A 17,989-nucleotide genomic window follows, 5' to 3' on the forward strand; every position below is an offset into this window, starting at 1 on the left:
TTATTTCTTCTGCATTTATGGCTTTGAGTGTATGTGTGTGTGAATTTTTGGATACGTATATTCTGACACAGACTGGAAAACGTCCCACAAACAGTCACTATGGATGATTTTGATTTACGAGGTTGGATTTGAGATTTTGTTTTCTTCCCCCGCTTCCCCTCTGCGCTAAAGAAACAAATAACTCCTTGCCTCTGCATGCCACTTGACAAGACACCACATGCAAAAATGGAGAAGGGGCAAACTTGGTCCCCCCACTCTCGTCCCAACCCGTCAGTAATGTCACAAATCTCCCTGTGAGGGAACGTGAAGACCCGGTACCAGTCGATGGCTTGGGCTTCCGTCACTGGTTTTGATAGCGCTGCTCCATCACAGGTGCTAATGGGTGTCTCTCAGTATCCTATCAACCAACCCTTCCTACTGTCGGATTATTCCCCAGTTGCCCCCACCTCCACGCTCAATGTAAAAACAGCTACCTGCATTTACATAGTGGAGCTCAGCCCATCTCAAAGAGCTGCTGATTTCTGTACGATCACCCTCATACCACTGGGAAATAGAGCCGTCCATTAGAAGTCCCGCAGGATCCCAAGATTAGCCACAGACAAGTGACTAGCTAAGCTGGTTCAGTGGTGTTAAGAGGTGACTGCTGGGTAGGATATGAGAAAGGCTGCCCTCATGTTCTTATCCAAATTTCTCTTAAGTGTTGAGATCGACTCCTCATCAACCTCTTCCGCTGGTGGTTTATACCACACTCTCACTAGCCTCTGAGTGAAGAAGTTCTTCCTCATGTTCCCCGTAGTCACTGCAGCTCTCACCCGTAACCCATGATCTCCAGTTCTAGCCTCACACAACCTCAGTTGAAACAACCAACTTACATTTACCCTATCTATACCCCTCATAATGACATAGAATACTGGGATTTGTATGTCATTGAATTACAATTGCACAAGTTACAATTCAATGTCATTCATAAGACCACACCAACGGAGAATTGTGTGTGGTTTTGGCTGCAAGGCAGCACTAAAGATATCAGAATGTTTTGGACTGAAGAACTTAAATTCTAAGGGTAGTCAGGAACTTTACAGAGAGTGACGCAAAATGGCACTCCACAGACAAGAGAAAAACTGCAGATATTGGAAATCTGAGCAACCCACTCAAAATGCTGCAGGAACTCGGCAGGCCAGGCAGCGTCTACGGAAAAATGCACAGTCGACATTTCGGGCCGAAACCCTTTGGCAGGGCTGGGGAAAAAAATGCAGAGGAGTAGATTTGAAGGGTGGTGGGAGGGGGGAGAGAGAGAAACACCTCCTCCCACCTTTCAAATCTACTCCTCAGCATTTTTTCTTCAGTCCAGCCGAAGAGTTTCAGCCTGAAACACCGTCTGCCTTTTTCCCCATAGATGCTGCCTGGACTGCTGAGTCCCTCCAGCATTTTGTATGTGTCACTCAAAATGTCACTCCGCTCTTTAAGAAGGGAGGCAGGCAGAAAAAGGAAATTACAGGGCAGTTGCCCTGACGTCAGTGGTTGAGAAGGCGTTGGAGTTCATTATCAAGGATAATGTTTCAGGGTACCTAGAGGCACATAATAAATTAGGCATGGTTTCCTTATGGGACAAATCTTGCCTGACAGATCTGTTGGAATTTTTTGAGGAAATAACAGGCAGGATGGAAACTGGAGAGTCAGTGGATGTTCTTGGATTTTCTGCAGGCTTTTGACAAGTTTAGAAGAATGAGGGGAAGATCTCATTTAAAGCTATCAAATATTGAAAGGCCTAGATCAGATGTAGAGAAGATGTTTCCTTGAGCTGGGGAATCTAGGACCAGATTGTAGAGCCTCAGAATAGAGGGACATCCATTTAGAACAGAGATGAGGAGAGGAGGAATTTCTTTAGTCATAGGGTAGTGAATCTGTGGAATTCATTGCTAAAGACGGCTTTGGAGGGCAAGTCATTGGGTATATTTAAAGTGGAGGTTGCTTGGTTGTTGATTAGTCAGGGAATCAAAGGTCATGGGTAGAAGGCAGGAGAATGGGGTTGAGAGGGATAATAAATCAGCCATGATGGAATGACAAAGTAGATTCGATGGGCCAAATGGCCTGATTCTGCTCCTATGTCTTATGGTCTTACAGATCCATGGGACACACTGCCAACATTGGTGGTAGAGACAGATTAATTAGGGACATTTAATAAACTCTTAAATAAGTTAAGAGGGAGGGCTATGCGGGAGGGTAGGGTTGAGATTGATCTAGAAGTAGATGAAAGGGTTGCCAGAGCATTGTGGGCCAAAGGGCTTCTACTGTGCTGTATATATTCTCTGTTCCGCTTTACCTGCTGTACAGGAGGCTGAGGAGTGGCCTTGCTGAGGTTTATAAAATCACAGGGAGCATAGATACAGTGAATAGTGATATTGTTTCTCTCAGGGTAGGGGAGTCTAAAACTAGGGGGTGTAGGTTTAAGGTGAGAAAGAAATATTTAAAACGTTTTAAAATCTTTTCCCCCTCTCACCTTGAACTTAGGGAGTGGGGGGTATGTAGAACATAAATCATTACAGTGCAGGACAGGCCACTCGATCCAGAATGTTGGGCCAAACCAGTTAAAAAGCAAATTAAAAACACCCAAACACAAACCCTCCTACCGACACCATCTCCCTCCATCTTCCTCACATCCATGTGCCTATCCAAACATTCCTTAAAAGCCTCTAATGTGTTTGCCTCTGCCACCACACCAGGGAGTGCATTCCAGACATCCACCACCTTCCGAGTAAAAAAATTTACCCCTCACATCCCCCGCTCACCTTCAATGCCCTCTGATACTAGACATTTCAACCCTGGAAATCAGATACACCCTGTCCACTCTATCTATGTCTCTCATAATGTTAGAGTAGACACTGAAAGTGGGAGAGATGGACATTTATAACATTTAAGAGACATTTAGACAGGTACATGGGTAGGAAAAGATATGGATGAAACATAGGCCAATGAGACTTGACTTTTGCAGGGTCTTGATGTTAAATGTTCTCGTTGACTGGAAAACCGCTGATCTCTGTGTTAGAGAGTTCCAGTGGTGTTTCTTCTAAACCATTCAATACCTTCCCACAGGAGACCACTCAGCCTCTTGAAACTTAGCCAACATTCCACTAGATCATGGGCGACCTTTATTTTAGCTCTAGTTCTTTACTTTGCCAGCTAAAGTCCTTGGCAGGGCAATTCGGTATTGACCCCTGGGCAGCTGAGGGATTTGGGGGTCCTTGGTCTTGTCCAGTACTGGTTCCGAGCAGGCTGGCAGATATTATTATAAGGTTAGGCCCTGATGTTATGGAATTGCTGTCTCTCCATCTACCTCATCAAATCCTTTAATCCTATTAAAGAAGCTAATCAGATCATCCCTCGATCTTCCATTTTTGAGAGAATGAAAGTCTCGGCTGTGCAGGCTGTTGATATAATACAATCCATCTCGTCTCAGTGGCTGGCAGCTAGGCACATCACACTCCCTCAACCTTACCACAATAGTCTGTATCCTTCTCACAGGTTTCAGTGGCTTCTGCACTTATCCCCTATGTTCCCCACTCGTCCAAGTTCTGCAGTTTCTCAACGTTTGATGAACGCTTTGATCTAACTTCCATACGGCACAGTTCCTCACACTGAGCCATTGCCTTTCTGCATGCCCCTAACCCTACAGTGTCCCCTAGTCGCTTTCTGATCCCGCCAAACCACCATCAGCAAACTGACACTCACACTTGGTTCTTTGAAACAGGCCTGCTCATATGTCTAAGGCTTCAGTGTAGATCCCTGGATAAGCCCCTGTTACATCCTGCCAAGGCAATTCATTCTTGTGTATTACAACAAACTGCCGGAGGAACTCAGCAGATCAGGCAGTATCTGTGGAGTGAGATAGAAACCATTGTACTACATAATACTAGGAAGGGCAGAAGACTGGCAGGAGGGAGGCAAAGAGTTGGAATAAAATGGGCTTTTTCTGATTGGCTGCCAGCAACAGTGGTGTTCTAGGGGTCAGTGTTGGGTCAATTTTCATGTTGTATGTCAATGATTTGGATGATGGAATTGATGGTTATTTATAGATGACGCAAAGATAGGTGGACGACAGGCAAGTCTTCCACCGATCTCTTAAATTTAAACAATTTCCCTCAAAAGATAATTGGCAGGTCAGCTTTTTTGAACTACGGTCCTAAACTGTGGAATTCAACACCTAAACTATAAAGGATGCGGACTCAATGGACACTTCTAAACACCGGCTCAAATCCTATTTACTTAACCTACTTTTAATGAACATATTTTTGTCTTTTATTTTCATTTTTTTTAAAATTTTGCACTCGTATGCCACCGTGAAGCTCTTTGAACTACACTGTGTCTGAAAAGTGCTCTATAAATAAAGAAATTATTATTGTGCATGTACTGTCCATGTTCCTGCACAGATGCTGCCTGACCTGCTGAGCTTCTCCAGCAGTTTTGGGGTTTTTTTGCTCCAGATTCCCACATTGGCGATCTCTGGAGTCTCGATTCATTCTGTTTATCCCGAACTGCTCTTTCCCAACATCTTAACCAAATAGTTCAGCTCCAATTCCATGGACTCTTCACTTTTGTTAAACTTTCCGTGTGGAACTTTAATGCCTGTTTTCTGGAAGTCCGGATAAATATAATTGACTGATGATCCCTTGTCCATGTATCTTAGAACACAGAACATAGAACAATATAGTACCGTAACAGGCCCTTCAGCCCGCAATTTTGGTGCTAAACACAATGTCAAATTAAACTGAATTTCTTCTGCTTGCACGTGATCCATATCCCTCCATTCCCTCTCTTCAAGTGTCTAACAGCCTCTTAAATGCCGTTGTATCTGCCTCCACCACTGCCCCTGGCAGATTGCTCCCCACACCCACCACCCACTGTGTAAGGGACATCCTGAACTCAAACCACTGACCGTTTCCATTCACCGAACAGCACAGGGTGAGGTCAGGAACTTTGCTGAGGGCATTTCACGTTTTACGGTGGGACTTCAGCTGAGAATTCCTGAGGGCATTCCCAGTGCATGTGCTCGAAATGGGAAGGTCCTTCCCGTCTGAACTAACAGACCTCTACCTTCAGGGTAAAATGAGGACTGGGAGCAGGAACTGGCCACTCAGCTGTCTGAAACTCCTTCAGTACGAGCTCATCTAGCCTCAACAACTTTTGTAACCAAGACCGAGACTCCTGGGTAACACAAAAACCTTGAACCCCTGAAAACATCTACGGCATTTTCAGGGAAAGAAATAGGAAGAACCCTGACCTCCCCCATTTCCAACCCCATATTCCAGAGGGAAAGGAAGGACTCTTCCTTGTGCCAGTGCTGTGTTTCCAGCGTTTATCCCATCAGCATCAATGGTCCCGAGTTTAAGAGGCAAAAGATTATTAGTGACAGTAGTCTGCCCCACTGGTGCCAATTAGAGGATAAAGGGGTCAGCTCCAGCTGGATTTATAATCTCTGTGCATGATGGAGAATGATAGAGGTGACAGGGTGAGTTATCCATCCCCACACGGACATCATTCAGAATTGTCGTAAGTGTGGGACATGAATCACAACCTCCTGTCTCAGGGCTAAACATATCGGTAGCTGAACCAGAACTGGCCTGCAGGTAGCTGTCTGGTTCGTCTCTGGATTACGCAGCTGAGTCCTTGATTGGGCTATTCCAGAAGCTATTTTGCAATGTGTTGGGTGAGTTACCGATCCCCATTTTCTCCTGAATGTTCCCATACTACTCATTGGCCCCAGGATGTCTCTGTTCCACAGGGCAAAGGAGGTTACGCTTGGGACTAGGTTTTGGAGTCAGACATTCCGACTTCTATGTCCAATTTCACAACCAAACTGGAGGAAGAGAAGTGAGGGACTGAGAGACTATTGCCCCGTCACCACGGACGCAAAGGGTGGGACGAGAGAGGGGAATGTTTCATCCCATTGGATGTGAGCTTTCGATATCAGAGCCAGGTGAAGATCTAGTGACGACTTGCATGAGGCAACCCAGTCCAAGTTTGGGTTTAGGGGAAAGAAGGTTCTGTCCAGGAGGTGTACCCCCAGATGCATGAAGAGGACCCTTGAGATTTGCATCCATTGGCAACCATTCATGAAAGTCAACAAACCTCCCCAAGGATGGGAAACACAGAAACACTGCCATATTTACAAAACATTGTTTACCTGGTCCCAAGAATCAACTGGACAGCCTTCTTAAACATCAACATTCATCCCAAAGGCTCTGACCAAGAGACTAAGGGCATTGAGCAAGGAGAGGTAGCTCTCCATCCTTGCCCCTGTGTAGAATCAGCAGTAAGTTTAATCTCTCTTTTTGGATGGGAAATGACACGTTATGAGGTGGATCATTGCTCTTAAACCCCCCCCCCCCTTTCCCAGAAGCACTCACCCGTGGCTTCAATTGAGAGCAAAAAGTCGGCAGGTAAATGTGAAATCACTGGTTCTCCTGACCGTCAGTTGACTGAAGGGTGGCACACGGTAAGCTTACGTCCCTCCCAATTCCTCCCACCTCTAGATCTGAAACCTGGTGCTAACCATAAAGCAAATCTGTTCTGAGTCAAAGAGAGTTCCTCCAAAAATCGGAGTTGAGATGCAAGTCCAGGGGCCTTCTCCAGCAGGTGGGAATTTTCAGGAAAAGTTGACTCAGTGGGAATAGGGTCGGGTGGAGGCAATAGTTTCCCACTGACATATAATGCATCCAAGGCACACACATCCACGACATGGTGAAACATGCGTTTGAAATGGAATTTCTCTTTGCGGCTCAGAATTGTTTCCACCGATATGTCTCTCGAAACCTTCCACTTGGCTCTGGCTGAACGCCCCTCCTGAGTCTACAGTGGAAGGGCCGCAGCTCAGGCCGAGTCTCCCCTCAAGTGCGCCGACGCAAGCGGCATGAACCTGCGAGCCTCGCTTCAACGTCCACCTCTCATCTCGCTCGCTCGACCAAGCCGTCAGTGTCTCAGCAGGCTGCGGTGGTGGTGGGGGAGGGGGGGGGGCGAATGGCTTCAATCCCTCTTCCCCTTCTTTTCCCATTCTCCCTCTCTCTTTCTCTTTCGTGGTGAAGGATTTACAAACTGAAGAAAAGAAAAAATAGCACTGTTGTCTTCTCATGTCCCTGTGAGAGAGAGGATGGGATAAAGACAGAACAAGTGATTCTTGTTTATTTTATATTTAATTATGAGATATAGCACGGAAAAGGCCCTAACGGCCTTTCCAGCCATGCTACCCTCCAACCCACTAGCCTAATCACAGGAGAATTTACAATGATCAATTAACCTACTCACCTGTACGTCTTTGGACTGTGGGAGGAAACCAAAGCACTGGGAGGAAACCTTCACGCACATGGGAAGGAAAGTGCAAACTTGCCAGAGTTGAACTCTGAACTCTGAGGCCCTGAGCTATAACGGCACAACGCTACCTTGGCGCCCACGGTGAAGCGAAAACATCCACTTTGTGTCACGATAGCGTAGCGGCTAGTGTAACGCCTTACAGTGCCAATTCCTGCTGCCTTCTGTGAAGAATTTATATGTCCTTCCTGTGACCACGAGTGTTTCCCTCCGGGTGCCCCTGTTTCCTCACACATTACCAAAACATTTGGGTCAGTAAGCTGTGGGCATGCTAAGTTGGCACATTCATGGGCTGCCTCCCTCCCCATGCCAGCATATCCTCAGTCTGGGTAGGTCATTGGCACAAACGAGAGATTTCACTGTATGCTTCGATCTTTCAGTTTACATGTGATAAATAGAGCTAAAGATAATCTTACCCTTAATCCTAATCATTGGCTTATTGGCACCCTAACTGTTGTTTGAAACATGTTGGAGACACTTGGCCTTTGCCCTGTCTGAAGAGCTCCCCTTGACTTTCTCGCTGCACTTTCTAAACACAAGAGATTTTGCAGATGCTGGAAATCTAGAGCAACATCACAAAATGCTGGAGGAACTCAACAGGTCAGGCTGCATCTATGGAGAGGAATAAACAGTCAACGTTTCCGGCCAAGACCCTTTCAAGAAGCCAGAATAACTCCCCCCCCCCCCATTTTCTTATTCTGTCCTCTTCCCCCTTTCTTTTGCAGAGCTGATGAAAGTTGCAGAGAGCTGTGAAATTAACCAACTCTGTCATGGGCACTAGCCTCCGCAGAGTCCAGGTCATCTTCAAGGAGCGGTGCCTGCAAAAGGCGGCTTCCATCATTAAGGACCCCCACCACCCAGGTCACGCCCTCACCTCGTTGTTATCGTCAGGAAAGAGGTACAGAAGCCTGAAGGTGCACTCTCAGCGATTCAAGAACCGCTTCTTCCCCTCCGCCAACAGATTTCTGAATGGACATTGAAACCACTACTTTTTATTTCCTATTTTTCCACTACTTATTTTATTTAACTATTATATATACTCGCTGCAATTCACAGCTCTCTTTATCACTCTGCCATGTATTGCATTGTACTGAGGCTACCAAGTTAACAAATCCAGTAGGATATACTAAACAGGATTCCGATTCGGATTCTGATGTCTTGGCCGGAAACGTCGACTGTTTATTCCTCCAGTATTTTGTCTATCACAGCACCTATGTTACTTTGAATCTCCCTCTGGCTCAGCCTGTCCTCAACATGGCCTTTATCCCCTGGTAGGCCTGACATGCCCATGCACCCTGAATTCTCCCTGAAACCGTGACAGTATTCTGCATTCCATTATCGTTTTACCTTGAGTTACCTCACCCAACGATCTGTATGGATGACATACAAAACAAAGTTTGTTTTTCATTGTATCTCGGTACGCGTAAGAATAATAAAACAATTTGCTTCTCTCTCTGTTCTGTTCATAAAGCACATCGAACACTACAGCACAGTACAGGCCCTTCAGCCCACGATGTTGCACCAACCTTTCAACCTGCTCGAAGATCAATCTAACCCTTTCCTCCTACATAGCCCTCCATTTTTCTATCGTCCATGCCCCTACCTAAGAGTTTCTTAAATGCCCCTAATGTATCTGGCTCTAGTACCACATCCAGCAGGGTGTTCCATGCACCCACCACTCTGTGTAAAACGCTTAGCTCTGACACCTCCCTTATACTTTCTTCCAATCACCTCAAAATTACAAATCAGAATCAGATTTTAAATCACCGGCATATGGTCATGAAATTTGTTAACTTTGCGGCTGCAGTACAATTCAATACTTAGTAGCCATTTCTACCCTGGGAAAAAGTCTCTGGCTATCTAATCGATCTCTGCCTCTTATCATCTTGTATATCTCTATCAAGTCATCTCTCATCCTCCCCCAAAGAGAAAAGCCCTAGCTCGCTCAACCTATTCTCATAAGACATGCTCTCTAATCCAGACAGCATCCTGGTAAATAGAAACATAGAAACCCTACAACACAATACAGGCCCTTCAGCCAACAAAGCTGTGCCGAACATGTACTTACTTTAGAAATTACCTGGGGTTACCCATAGCCCTCTATTTTTCTAATCTCCATGTACCTATGCAGGAGTCTCTTAAAAGACCCTATTGTATCCGCCTCCATCACCATCGCCGACAGCCCATTCCACGCACTCACCACTCTCTGCATAAAAGACTTACCCCTGACATCTCCTCTGTACCTACTTCCAAAGCACCTTAAAACTATGCCCTCTCATGCTAGCCATTTCAGCCCTGGGAAAAAGCCTCTGACCATCCACACAATCGATGCCTTTCATGATCTTATACACATAAATCTCCTCTGCATTCTCTCTAAAGCTTCCACACCCTTCCTATAATGAGGTGATCAGAACTGAACATAGCACTCCAAGTGTGGTCTAACCAGGATTTTACCGAACTGCAGCATTATCTCGTGGTTTTTGAATTGAATCCCTCATCTAATGATGGCCAACATACCCTATCAACTTTTATGGCAGCTTTGAGGACAATTTCTTTCGATTCAGTTTCTCTGTCGCTCAACTCAAACCACAGACAAGGAGCCCAATTGTTCATTTAATGGCCACATTATTTCACCCTTTTACAGATATTCCCTTTTGGTTCATCTGGACCTGTTTTGATAACTCTCTCTCTCTCTCTCTTTTCTCTTTTGATGAAGGGTCTTCAACCTGAACATTAACTCTTTCCCCCTCTATAGAGGGTTAGATAGGGAAATGCAAGCAGGCTTTTTTAACATATGAGGAACATTTGACCACTCTTGGACTGTACTCCTTGGAGTTTAGAAGACTGAGGGGGGACCTCATAGAAACATTTTGAATGTTGAAAGGCATGGACAGAGTGGATGTGGCAAAGTTGTTTCCCACGGTGGGGGAGTCTAGTACGAGAGGACATGACTTAAGGATTGAAGAGCGCCCATTCAGAACAGAGATGCGAAGAAATTTTTTTAGAGGGTGGTGAACTTGTGGAATTTGTTGCCACGGGTGGCAGTGGAGGTCAAGTCATTGGGTGGTTTTAAGGCAGAGATTGATAGGTATCTGAGTAGTCAGGGCATCAAAGGTTATGGTGAGAAGGTGGGGGAGTGGGACTAAAGGGGAGATTGGATCAGCTCATGATAAAATGGCAAAGCAGACTTGATGGGCCAAATGGCCGACTTCTGCTCCTTTGTCTTATGATCTTATGGTCTTTTTCATTGAGGTTGGGTGGGACTACAACCAGAGGTAATGGGTTAAGGGTGAAAAATGAGAAATTAAAGTGAACAGGAGGGGAAACTTTTTCACTCAGAGGGTTGTGAGAGTGTGGAACGAGCTGTCAGCACAAGTGATGCATGCAAGCTCGATTTCAACATTTAAGAGAAATTCAGATAGGTACATAGATAGTTGGGGTATGGAGGGTTGTGGTCCCTGTGCAGGTCGATGAGAGTAGGTAGTTTAAATGGTTTGGATGAACTGGATGGGCCGAAGGGCCTGTTTCTGTGCTGTACTTCTCTACGACTCCACAGACACTGCCTGACCTAGTGAGAGTATTCAGCATTTTCCATTCTTTTCCCGCAGATCTCCAGCGTCTGCAGTTTTTCTGTTAATACCCACAATCCCCGCTGTTGGTTGGTCAAAACAAGACATGAAGGATGTTGTGTTTATTGATTCCTACACCCAGTTTTCACCCTTCTTGGGAGTAAATCAGGATCAGGACGTACTTACATTCTGCAATGTGGAGTGGGATTCTCAGTCTGAATGAGGAGTCTCCACTACGATAGTCACTGGCTTGGCAGCGCCCGAGCCAGTGGCATAACCCTTTGTCATGTAACTGTTCAGCACCTTTTCCTGGGGAAAAAAAAGAGGTAAAAGGCAAAGGTAAAAATCAGGAGGGCTGGAAAATTAAGTTCAAAGTAAATTTATTATCAAAGTACATATACATCACCATATACAACCCCGAGATTCATTTTCTTACAGGGATACTTAATAAATCCATCATAGACTAATAATCAAATAAAATCAGTGAAAGACTGCACCAACTTGAGTGTTGAATCAGTGTGCAAAAGACAACAAACTGTGCAAATACAAAAAAAAAAGAAATAACAATAATAATAAATAAGCAATAAATATCGAGAACATGAGATGAAGAGTCCTTGAAAGTGAGTTCGCAGGTTGTGAGGAGATTTCAATATTGGGGCAAGTGAAGTTGAGTGTAGTTATCCTCTTTGATTCGAGAGCCTGATAACTGTTCCTAAACCTGACGGTGCGAGTTCAGAGGCTTCTGGGCCTTCTTCCTGATGGCAGCAGTGAGAACAGAGCATGTCCTGGGCGGTGAATAGATGCTGCTTTCCTGCGAAAATGCTTCGTGTCGATCTGCTCAGTGGTGGGAAGGGCCTTAACTGTGATGGACTGGGCTGCATCCACTGCTTTTTTGTAGGATTTTCTGTTCAAGGGCATTGGTGTTCCCATATCAGGTCATGATGCACCCAATCAATATACTCTCCACCACACACCTATAGAGTTTTTATTCTGACTTCTTCACTTCAAGACCCATCAACTTTACAGAATGGGTGTTGTCTAACTCTCTACAGCTGAACTCTAAGGGTTGAATCAACTGCTGCACAATAGATAATTTGAATGAAGTTTCCAAAGTATTAAGAACGTAATAACAGGAGGAGGAAGTCATTTGGTCCCTTGTTCTCCTCCGCCATTCAGTAACATCATGGCTGATTAATCACCTCACTTCCACTTTCCTATACTAATGCATATTCCTTGACTCCCCTAACATCTAAAAGTACACTCAGTTGCCTCCTTATCAGGTACCTCCTGTACCTAATAAGGTGACCATTGAGTGTACGTTCGTGGTCTTTTGCTGCTGTAGCCCATCCATTTCAAAGTTCAATGTTGTGCACACAGAGAGATTCTTCTGCAAACTACTGCTGTAAAACGTGGATATCCGAGTTACTGTCGCCTTCTTGTGAGCTTCAACCAGTCTGGCCATTCTCCTCTGACCTCTCACATTAACAAGGCATTTTTGCCCACAGAACTGGCTGCTTATTTGCCCTTCACATCATTCTCTGCAAATAGACACTGTTGTGTGTGAAAATCCCAGGAGATCAGCAGTTTCTGAGATACTCAAACCACCCCATCTAGCACCAACACTCATTCCACAATCAAAGTCACTCAGATCACATTTCTTCCCTATTCTGGTGTTTGGTTTGAACCACTGAACATCTTGACCATGTCAGCATGCTTTTATGCATTGAATTGCTGCCACGTGATTGGCTAAATAGCTATTTGCATTTAGCGAGCAAGTTTGCCTAATACAGAGGTCATAGAGTGTATATCAGATCTCATCTTGCATAGATTCAGCCTCAGAGCTTGCATGGACTTCTTGAAAACTTCAAAATTCTCCACTCTCGGGGTGAAGTAACATCTTCTGGTCTGAATCCCGTGTCGTCTTCCTTTGGCACTTTGACATCCCTGTCAGGTGAAACATCTTTTATGCTTTTACCCCCTCAAGCTCCCAAAAATCTCTGCGTGTTTTCATTCTCACTCTTCAAATGCAAGAGGATATCGGCCTATCCTGCCTGATCTCTCCTCACAGAAATTAATTTATTACGCACTCTCCATCGCAAGTATAATTCTTTCATAGGGAGGCAAGCCAGGACTGTGCACCATATCCAGGCAAATGTGCTGTATAATTCTTATAAGATGACTTAATTCCACAGACGTCTTGCAAAACAGGGATAACCTGCAGTTTCTCTTGCTAAATAGAATCATTGAGTCATACCGGGTGAGATCTCCTCAACGTATAGATGTAATTACAAAGAAGGCACACCAGGGGCTTTATTTCATTAGGATTCTGAAGGGATTTGGTATGTCACCAAAGACTCAAGCAAATTCTTACAAATGTACCGTGGATTGTATCACCACCTGGTATGGAAGGTCCAGATCAGAAAAAGGTCCAGAGGGTTGTTAACTTGGCACTAGCCTCCCTACCAGCAACAAAATCTTCAAAAGGCCATGCCTCAATGTGGTAGAAGGGTTAATGAACTAAGTAGCTAACTTGAATTTTTCTATTTGAACTTTGTAACCCAGTGTCCTAAGCTTAGGCCTGCAGACACTAGACAGTCTTTCATAATCAGGATGCAGCGCTGAGTGCAGACGCCAGAAAGAGGAACACACACTCATATGATTTAGTCCCTTGCCTGTTCTATGATTACACTATGGTGTATTTATTTGCTCCCGGGTACGTACATGTCTATCTGCTTGTGTAACAGATTCGCTTGCACGTATATGTACAATCACCTGTCAGCAGTATATATGCCGAAATTACTCCGCAACTTAGAGCCTTGCTCTCCGCTCCAAGCTCTCGATCTTATCATGCTGAATAAAGGTATCACCACTTGAAGTTTGGTCTCTGGAGTTGTTTTCCTTCGACACTCAAAAAGGAGGCATCCGTCATGAAAGTCCCTCCCCACCTGGGGCATGCTCTCTTCTCATTGCTACCATCAGGGAGAAGTTACAGGTGACTGAATACCCACATTCAATGATTCAGGTAAAACTTTCTCCCCTCTGACGTCAGCTTTCTGAAGGGACAATGAACACTATCGCACATCTCGCTCTCTTTTTGCCCTAGTTACAGTATTTATATTTTTATATGTGTCTCTTACTGCAAGTTTTAGCAACTGTTTTATGTATTGCGCTGTAGTGCTGGCACACAAACAAGTTTCCGATGTACATCGGCGATAATCAACCTGATTCTGACTCGGCTTCTCACCTCGACCAGCTGGTGCCATTGCTCAATGGGCTTGCGTGGATTTACCAGCATTTCATTCCAGTGCTCCCGGCCTGGTCCGTCGGCGGCATTCCCTACGCGGCACATCCCGATCACCTCGTTGTGTCCAATGCTGTGGGCAGAGCGGGAATCAGGTGAAAATCAACGGGGAAGTTTCTCTGAGCACCGCCAAGGTGCTAGCAAGACAACAGTATAATCAGCTAAGAACTCAATGTCAAACACATCAAAGGAATATGACCTCAAGGAACTATAGAAAGATTGCAGCTCATGGAAACTAACCTCCCCTCCTGGACCACGTCTGTACTTCTCCATGCCTTGATAAAGCAGTCAGCATAATCGAAAACCCCACCCAGCCCAGATATTCTCTATTCTTCCCTTTTCCATCGGTTAAAAGGTACAAAAGCCTTAAAGCATGCCCCACCAGGCTCAAACACAACTTTTCATAAACTCAAGAGATTCTGCCAATGCTGGAAATCCAAAGCAACACATTAAAAGATGCTGGAGGAACTCAGCAGGTCAGGCAGCATCTATGGAGAAGAATAAACAGTCAATGTCTCAGGCCGAGACCCTCCATCAGTCCTGCAGCATTTTGTGGTTCTCTGGTTTCTCTTCATTTGTTTGATATACATCAAAGCATTGATACATGCAGTGAAATACGTCGCTTGTGTCAATGACTAACACAGTCTGAGGATCATGCTTGGGGCAGACCACGAGTGCTGCCACAGCTCCTACACCAATATAGGATGCCCGTAATTTACTAATCCTAACCTGTGCATCTTTGGAAGGTGGGAGGAAACCAGAGCACCTGGAGGAAGCCCACTTGGTCATGGGGAGAACATACAAACTCTTTACAGACAGCAGTGGGGAATTAATCCCCGAGATCGCTCATCACTGACCATGCAAAACATTGACCTAATACTATGGTAACGTGGCACCCCTTCTACACCCCCCCACCATTGTCAGACTCTTGAACGGACCTCTTGTATGATAAGATGGACTCTTGGCTTCACAATCAAGTTCATTCTGATCTTGCACCTCATTGTCTACCTGCACTGCACTCTTTCAGTAGATTTTACACTTAATTTGCATGGTTTATTCTTTTGCCTTATTCTCGCTCAACACACAGTGTTATGATTTGATCTGTATAAACAGTATGCAAGACAAACTTTTCACTGTATCCTGGTACATGTGACAATAATAAATCCATACCAATAGAGGAGAGAGATCGAAGGGTCTAAGTATATAGTTCTGTAAAGTAGCTAGTGAAGGAGGAGCTTGGCATGTTTGCCTTGATTGGCCAGGACTACAAAAGTTAGGATGTTATTTTATAGTTGTACAAGATGTTGGTGAGCTCACACTTGGAGTATTGCGAGCAGTCTTGCTGTTATACTGTAGCCAAGGTATCAGTAAACAACAGACAGGATTCACAAGTAATGTCGCCAAGTTTGGATGATGTGAGTTATAAGGAAAGACTAAATAGGCTGGGACTGTTTTCCTGGAGTGAACGAGGCTGACAGGTGACCTTATAGAGGTTTACAAAATCATGGTTGGCGCGTGGCCTAGTGGGCAAGGCATCAGACTAGTAACCTGAGGTTCGAGCCTCAGCTGAGGCAGCGTGTTGTGTCCTTGAGCAAGGCACTTAACAACACATTGCTCTGCGACGTCACCGGTGCCAAGCTGCATAGGTCCTAGTGCCCTTCCCTTGGACAACATCGGTGGCGTGGAGAGGGGAGACTTGCAGCTTGGGCAACTGCCGGTCTCCCATACAACCCTGCCCAGGCCTGCGCCCTGGAAACTCCAGACGCAGATCCATGGTCTCTCGAGACCGATGGATGCCACCACAAAATCATAGAACATGGAACATAGAACACCCACACCATGGTACTGGCCCTTCGGCCCGTTACTCTAAGATCAATCTAACCCTTCCCTCCTACATCATCATCATTCTGTGCCGTGTCGTATGACGCGGACGATCATGGTCTATGACCGTGATTGTTCTTGGCAAAGTTTTCTACAGACGTGGTTTGCCATTGCCTTCTTCTGGGCAGTGTCTTTACAAGACAGATGACCCCCATCCATTATCAGTACTCTTCAGAGACCGTCTGCCTGGCGTCAGTGGTCGCATAACCAGGACTCCTTGGGCTAAGCAGGTGCTACACCTTGCCCAAGGGTGAGCTGCAGGCTAGTGGAAGGATGGAGAACCTTACACCCTTGCTAGAGACCTATCCACCCCACCACCCAAATGTTCTACATAGCCCTCCATTTTTTTTTTATCCATGTGCCTATCTAAGAGTTTCTTAAATGCTCTTAAAGTATCTGCCTCTGTGACTACCCCAGGTAGGGGGTTCCGTGCACCCACCACTCTCTGCGTAAAGAACACCCCTCTGACATCCTCCATACTTTCCCATCTGGTCTGAGCTGAACCATTTAAAATGCCTTGTAAGTTGGTGGTTACTGTTATTGGGACAAACATCTACATTTTGATTCCAGTCCAGTCCATCAAGGCAAAGCCCCCCCCCACCATCGAGCGCAGGAAAGCAGCCTCCACCATCATGGACCCCTATCATCCAGGCCATGCTCTCTTCTTGCTGCTACGAAAAGCAGGAGGTGCAGTGGTCTTACATCCCACACTGCCACGTTCAGGAACAGTTATGACTCTACAACCATCAGGACCTTAAGCTGGTGTGGATAACCACAGTCACCTCAACTCTGAACTGATTCCACAACATACGCACCCACTTTCAAGGACTCTACAACCCAAGTTCTCCGTATTATTTATTTATTTTCCATAATTTGTCTTCTTTTGCACATTGGTTGTTTGTGAGTCTTTCTTTATGTATAGATTTTCATATCATTTCCATAAATTTTCATAAACTGATTTCTTTATTTTCCTGTAAGAAAATGAATCGCAGGGTTGTATATGGTGACTTTGATAATAAATTTACTTTGATTTTGATTTGTTTAATGACTTGAATTTCAACCCTGCACTTGGTAGTGTGCAATTGGATCTTCACTCAGCCTAACCTTTAGCCCAATACATTGGTGTTATATTGGTGGGTCCACTGCGTTACTGCATTCCCACCTAACTCCATCTTCTACAGCAACACACACGAAACGATGGAATAAACAGTTACTGTTTTGGGCTGAGGCCCTCCGTCAGGACTGGAATGGATGGAGGAAGAAGCCAGAATAAGAAGGCGGTGGCAGGCAGGGGGAAGAGAAAGAACTAGGCAGAAGGTGAGAGGTGAATCCAGGTGGTGGGAAGGATTAAGTGTTGGAGTAGAAAGAATCTGATAGGAAAGGAGAACGGATCATGGGAAAAAGGAGGGCTCCCAGGGGGAGGTGATATTCAAGTGAGGAGAAAAGGTAACAGGCCTGAGTGAGGAATAGAACAGGGAAGGGGGGGGGGAATAAATTACCAAAGGAAGAATCAATGTCCATCAGTTTGGAGGCTACCTGCTCCTCCACCCTGAGAGTGGCCCTATTGTGACAAGAGATGAAGCCATGAGCTGACACAGAAATGGGGATAGGAATTAAAATGGTTGGTCACTGGGAAATCCCATTTTTGTCAGCAATTGGAGTGGGGGTGCTTGGCTTTTTCAAGGAGCGCAACGTTTTAGCTACAGCTCCTTTTCTAAGCTGTCAGATTTCTGAACAATCCATGAACACTACCTCAATAATTTTGCACCAATTATTTATTTTTTTGTATACTCGTTGATGCAATTTCTTGTGTATATTGCACTGTGGTGCTGCCAAAAAAACCCAACAAACTTTACGTCGTATGTCAGTGTTAATA

General features: G+C 45.2%; 1 protein-coding gene across 1 annotated transcript in view; it reads right to left on the reverse strand.

The window, feature by feature from the left end:
* Positions 1-1,399: 1,399 nt before the first annotated feature.
* Positions 1,400-17,989, reverse strand: part of syt3 (synaptotagmin III) — a 237,897-nt gene continuing 221,307 nt past the window's right edge. The window contains exons 7-9 of the mRNA XM_073033814.1: positions 14,176-14,305; positions 11,118-11,240; positions 1,400-7,130 (exon numbers count right to left, since the gene is read on the reverse strand). Of these exons, the coding sequence (XP_072889915.1) occupies positions 11,142-11,240; positions 14,176-14,305 (229 nt within the window). The 3' untranslated portion in view covers positions 1,400-7,130; positions 11,118-11,141. The remainder of the gene's footprint in view (positions 7,131-11,117; positions 11,241-14,175; positions 14,306-17,989) is intronic.

Source organism: Hemitrygon akajei, chromosome 31, assembly GCF_048418815.1.
Source record: "Hemitrygon akajei chromosome 31, sHemAka1.3, whole genome shotgun sequence".
Classification (NCBI taxonomy): domain Eukaryota; kingdom Metazoa; phylum Chordata; class Chondrichthyes; order Myliobatiformes; family Dasyatidae; genus Hemitrygon; species Hemitrygon akajei.